General features: G+C 34.1%; 1 protein-coding gene across 1 annotated transcript; it reads right to left on the reverse strand.

Moving 5' to 3' along the window:
- Positions 1 to 325: 325 nt before the first annotated feature.
- Positions 326 to 5,268, reverse strand: LOC113391233. The gene is made up of 3 exons (XM_026627181.1): positions 4,597 to 5,268; positions 1,784 to 4,539; positions 326 to 1,736 (listed from the first exon to the last, which is right to left on the reverse strand). The coding sequence occupies exons 1-3, from the start codon at positions 5,266 to 5,268 to the stop codon at positions 326 to 328; spliced, it is 4,839 nt and encodes a 1,612-aa protein (XP_026482966.1).
- Between the last annotated feature and the right edge of the window lie 1,055 nt (positions 5,269 to 6,323).

Below are 6,323 nucleotides of genomic sequence, written 5' to 3' on the forward strand. Positions count from 1 at the left end.
AATAAAGACTATAAAGTATACTTTGGAATCATATATGATTCCAAATATGATAAAAAAAAGTTCGACCGAAATGGCCAAAACATAATTTAATAAAAAATATGTTTATTATACGAAAATGATTTGTCAAAATGCTTATAAAAACAAAATTACTTTCCAAACTACCCAGTAAAATAATGTCTACACGAACCAACTAAATCATCACATTATATTTTTGGAAATCTACTAAAATGTCTGTTATATCATTTGCAGCAAGCAGACTATCAGAATGATATTTCTCCAATTTTAGTTCTAGATTTGCAATCAATTCTCTGTGGCAATCGAGTGCTTAGGTTAACTTTTTTTTCATTTCCAAAGAATAAGCAATATGGTTTCTGGTGTCTATAGTAAGGCCATCTACTTCACCCAACACTTCTATCTGCTTTGAAAGTAAATTTTGAAGTACATTAAGAGCCGCATCATAATTGCCCTTTTTGTACAATGCTACACCTCTTAAAACTGTAGAATGCATAGTGTCACCATGCTTTTCACCAAGAACTGTTCCTTGAAGTGGGATCAAAACATCAAATTCTTGTAGGGCTTCATCATATTTTTCTAAACCTATTAAAATGTATGCTATATTATTTCTAATGCGCAGAGTATCAGGATGATGTTTCCCCAATTTCCTTTCTAGATCTGTAAGCAATCCTCTGTAACATTCCAGTGCTTCGACTAATTTTCCTTTCTTTCTCAAAACACAAGCAATATGGCGCCTGGTGGATATAGTATCATCATGTACTTCACCCAACACTTCCACCTGCTTTGGAAGTAAATTTTGAAGTACATCAAGAGCTGCATCATAATCGCCTTTTTCGTACAATGCTACACCTCTTAAAACTGTAGAACGCATAGTGTCACCATGCTTTTCACCAAGAACTGTTTCTTGAAGTGGGATCAAAACATCAAATTCTTGTAGGGCTTCATCATATTTTTCCAAATATTTTAAAGTGTATGCTATATTATTTCTAGTGCGCAGAGTATCAGGATGACGTTTCCCCAATTTCCTTTCTAGATCTGTAAGCAATCCTCTGTGACATTCCAGTGCTTCGACTAACTTTCCTTTCTTCCCCAAAACATAAGCAATATGGAGCCTGGTGTCTATAGTATCGCCATCTACTTCACCCAACACTTCAATCTGCTTTAGAAGTAAATCAAGTGCCGCATCATAATTGCCCTTTTTGTACAAAGCTACACCTCTTAAAACTGTAGAATGCACAGTGTCACCATGCTTTTCACCAAGAACTGTTCCTTGAAGTGGGATCAAAACATCAAATTCTTGTAGGGCTTCGTCATATTTTTCTAAATTTATTAAAATATACTCGTATGCTATATTATCTCTAGTGCGCAAAGTATCAGGATGATGTTTCTCAAACTTCCTTTCTAGATCTGTAAGCAATCCTCTGTGACATTCCAGTGCTTCGACTAACTTTTCTTTCTTTTCCAAAACATAAGCAATATGGCGCCTGGTGGATATAGTATCATCATGTACTTCACCCAACACTTCCACCTGCTTTGGAAGTAAATTTTGAAGTATATCAAGAGCCGCATCATAATCCCCTTTTTTGTACAATGCTTCACCTCTTAAAACTGTAGAACGCATAGTGTCAACATGCTTTTCACCAAGAACTGTTTCTTGAAGTGGGATCAAAACATCAAGTTCTTGTAGGGCTTCATCATATTTTTCTAAACCAACTTCCTTTCTAAAACAGTAAGCAATCCTCTGTGACATTCCAGTGCTTCGACTAACTTTTCTTTCTTTCCCAAAACATTAGCAATATGGAGCCTGATGTCTGTAGTATCGCCATCTACTTTACCCAACACTTCCTTCTGCTTTAAAAGTACACCAAGAGCCGCATCATAATCGCCCTTTTTGTACAATGCTACACCTCTTAAAACTGTAGAATGCATAGTGCCACCATGCTTTTCACCAAGAACAGTTTCTTGAAGTGGGATCAAAACATCTAATTCTTGTAGGGCTTCGTCATATTTCTCTAAATTTATCAAAATGTATGCTATATTATTTCTAGTGCGCAGAGTATCAGGATGATGTTTCCCTAATTTCCTTCCTAGATCTGTAAGCAATCCTCTGCGACATTCCAGTGCTTCGACTAACTTTTCTTTCTTACCCAAAACATAAGCAATATGTCGCCTGGTGTCTATAGTATCGCCATCTACTTTACCCAACACTTCCATCTGCTTTAGAAGTAAATTTAGAAGTACACCAAGAGCCGCATCATAATCGCCCTTTTTGTACAATGCTACACCTCTTAAAACTGTAGAACGCATAGTGTCACCATGCTTTTCACCAAGAACTGTTCCTAGAAGTGGGATCAAAACATCTAATTCTTGTAGGGCTTTGTCATATTTTTCTAAATTTATCAAAATGTATGCTATATTATCTCTAGTGCGCAGAGTATCAGGATGATGTTTCCCTAATTTCCTTTCTAGATCTGTAAGCAATCCTCTGCGACATTCCAGTGCTTCGACTAAGTTTTCTTTCTTTCCCAAAACATAAGCAATATGTTGCCTGGTGTCTATAGTATCGCCATCTACTTTACCCAATACTTCCATCTGCTTTAGAAGTAAATTTAGAAGTACATTAAGAGCCGCATCATGATCGCCTTTTTTGTACAATGCAACCCCCTTCCAACCTATAGTACGCATGGTATCGATATGGTTTTTGCCAAGAGCATCTTCTTGATTTTTAATCAAAATATCAAATTCTTGAAGAGCTTCGTCATATTTTTCACATTCTATTAAAATGTCAGCTATGTCCTTTCTAGTACGTAGAGTATCATAATGATGCTTTCCCAAACTTCTTTCTCGATCTCTCAATTTTTTTCTATGGGAATCAAGTACTTGAAGATAGTATTTTAATCCTTCACTACCATCACCTGAACGATTATAAATTTTACCCAAACACTTTTTAGTATGCAACGTAAGAAGATGATTTGATCCCAAATTAGCTTCACGCAAATTTAAATAATCTTGAAAAATATTTTTGACTTTATCATACTCTAATAACATTAGTAGTGCTTCCATCATGCCACCTTCAATATCAATCAATTCTACATCACTATGAGTTATATTTTCCATGCGCCTAATACACCACAATGTTGTAAAGGCATCTCGATATCTTCCGGAGTTGTTGAATTCTTTTCCTATTAAAATTGCAAGTTGAAAATGTTGTTGGACCAGTTGCTTATACTTTTTAGAATAATTCCAAACTAGAAATGCATGGTCAATATTTTTAAAATTCAGGATCTTTGATACGAATAAATTCAAACATTGTTTTAAAACCTCTTCTTCTTTTTCATCCTTTTGTAAGTTCGATCTAATCACTTGCTGCACCAATCTGTGGACATTGACTTTTCCTTCATGTGAATTTATCATCGAAAACTGTTTCAACAATTCAATGGCGCTGCCTAATTCATTTTTATCATTGAATAATGGCAAAAATAAAAGCATCGGAACATTGTCGGGTCCCATGTAAGATAAAAGATCTAAAACTTCTATTGCCTTGTTTCCATTGTCTTTCATTTTTATTGCATAAATTGAAGCATTCCAAGTCACCAGAACTGTTTTAGAGTAAGTATTCTCGTTATCTGCAGGAAATTCAAAGTCAAGCAGTTCATTTGTCTTCTCTTCAAATATTTCCAAATAATCAAAAACAGTAAATTGTTCTTTGATATTCTTCAGATAATCGTGCATTTTTATGTACGCAACTGCTTGTTGAAGTGCCAAAGGCAAATATTGCAACATTTGTGATAACTTTTTGGCATTCTGTATTTCTGAATTATTATCTAACTCCAGTGACGTTTGAATAAAATCTGATGCTTCTTTTTCTGTGAATACATCCAAGTCTAATCTTTCAATTTTTGTTGGCCATTTCTTGTTGCGCGAAGTTATTAAAATATGAGGCGTATTTAAATTTTCAGGAATTGAAGGAAGAAATTGCTCAATACCATTGTTGTCTCCTTTGTATATTTCGGCATTATCAAAAACAAATAGGCATCTATAGCGCGAGAAAAAGTTGTATACATCCTCTACTATAGTCCGAATCTCCTTAGGGCTGTTATCATTTGTTTTGATTTTAATTCGGAGTTTATCAGTTGCCAATCTCTTAAAAGAATCTTGAAGAGACTCTTTTGTCTCAGCATTTATCCATACAATTTTATTATCAAATGTTTCGCTGTGATCTTTGATATATTTTCTGGTCAATTCTGTTTTTCCGACTCCTCCAAGACCACTTATGCAAACTGTCTTATTTTTCCTAAGTGATTCGTGCAAAGTAACCAACATTTCCGTTCTTCCAGTAAAAGAGTTAATAGGATTTCGCACACCGAACAGGATCGAAATACCCTTTCTGGCTTCATCAAAAACAAATTTGCAATCTTCACATGAAATAAATTTATTGCTTTCTCTATCCTTCACTAAATCCGTTATTAAATTTTGAAGTTTGTAATACACCGTTTCAGTCGTTTCCATGTCAAATTCTTCTTCCTCGCCAATTTCTTTTTTTATAATATCCTGCATTTCTTTTTCATTTGGCTGATTTACTGCAAAAATTAAATGATCTAGAAATTCTTCTATTTCTTCGTTAGTATAAGGTGCTTTTTCATAATCTAGTTTACTTTTTAATGAAGAAACAATGCTATCTTTGCGAAATCTATATCGTTTGGGTAACTTATTACTCTCCATTTTCAATAGTTCATCCTCTCCTATTATTTCATCGATTTCTATATTGTTTTGGTTCAAATTGTTAACATCAAAATAAACATTAGTACAGATGATGACATCTTTGATCACTCCATCTTGAAACATTTTTTCTTTCTTTAACTCGAGATAAGATTTGCAATATTTTATTAGACTAAAGTCATTTGTTTTATTCGCCATCAAATCACGTGAGGTGATTTTCTTCGTACCTTCTTTATTCAGGTGTTTGGCTTGCAGAAGTCTGTAATACTTTTGACCACCCTTTTTATATTCAAACAAAAGATCATCAAATTTGTCCGCTTCTTCTACTTCTGTACCCAATCTAAAATCATAATTTAAAAAAGTGCCTCGACATAGGAAGAGCATGAGTAATTTTATTTGGTACATGTTCCCGTGAAGTGCATTACCACATGGCTTAGGTTTTTTAGCGGTTTTGCCCCTAGAAGTTGAAGGATTTGAAGAGCTTTGATAACTTTTGGCAACAGCCCTTGCTTGAAGGTATTCACTTTTATTCATTTTTATTATTAATGGAACACACCGAACACAATTAATTAAACTATAGAATGATATCTAGCACTTCATGTTTTGATTTTTACCAACAACTAATTTCAACATTTATTGTAAGTATTATTCAAAAAGTCTCTAAACTATAAACACAATAACTGGAAACAAATCACAAACGTGAACACGATATCTAAGGTAAATGTACCATATTACGGGATATTGAAGAACGTTTTACTTTAAAGATGATTGGTAAAAAAAGTAGGAAAGGGAACGAGCTGAAACTGTTCTATTCTATAAATTAGACTTATAACATCATTATAGACCAAAATTTTGCATGCAGAATTTCATTTATAGAAATAATCGGCATTCTGCTGAACCACGCGTTTATATCCCTAATTCCGTGATAAAATTCGACTTATGAACACAATGCCGGGAGTCGTTGTACGTTATTCCGTGATAGCGCACGAAGCATACATTTTTGATCGTATTACCTTGACGAATATACTTAAATTGGTTATAAAAAATAAGGTTAATTAAAAAGCAATACTTTGATATAATTTTAAATATTTATTAATTTCCCGAAGGGGAAGTTTATGTCTTCATCAAAAAATCCGATTCGCTAATTTTATGTTTTCTCGACGTTTCAAGCCATTCTGAATCGAATGAGACCAAATTTGGAAAAAGTATGTGTGTGTGTGTATGTGTGTGCGTGTATGTGAACAGATTTTTTGCCGTAAAACGACGTTTTCTCAAAAACGGCTGGGCCGATTTCAAAAATTTAAAAGCCATTCGATGAATCTCGATGAGGACTATTGTTTGTCAGATTGGCCAAGCCGTTTCTTCGTAAATAGCAGAAAAGTGAAAAGTTTTTTGTCCACGTTTTAGCCCGCAATTCTGAATCGATTTTGAAAATTCAAAAACCGTTCGAAAAATATTGGTTGGGAATCGACCTGATTAGTTGTTGGTAGAGATCGGCCGCGCCGTTTTCTTGTATTAAAGTGTTAAAAAAATTTTTTTCGTCGATTTTTATTATTTTTTTTTGACGGTAGATACCATAGTTTTCTCGA

This window comes from Ctenocephalides felis, unplaced genomic scaffold (assembly GCF_003426905.1).
Source record: "Ctenocephalides felis isolate EL2017-DRISC unplaced genomic scaffold, ASM342690v1 CF-g0.4_SCAFFOLD_00845, whole genome shotgun sequence".
NCBI classification, from domain to species: Eukaryota; Metazoa; Arthropoda; class Insecta; order Siphonaptera; family Pulicidae; genus Ctenocephalides; species Ctenocephalides felis.

Coding starts and splice junctions, on each gene's coding strand:
- LOC113391233 (XM_026627181.1), bottom strand. CDS start 5,268: ATGAATAAAAGTGAATACCTTCAAGCAAGGGCTGTTGCCAAAAGTTAT. Junction 4,540..4,596: donor TAGATCATTTAATTTTTGCA/GTAAATCAGCCA, acceptor GAAATTGGCGAG/GAAGAAGAATTTGACATGGA. Junction 1,737..1,783: donor GTTTTGGGAAAGAAAGAAAA/GTTAGTCGAAGC, acceptor TTACTGTTTTAG/AAAGGAAGTTGGTTTAGAAA.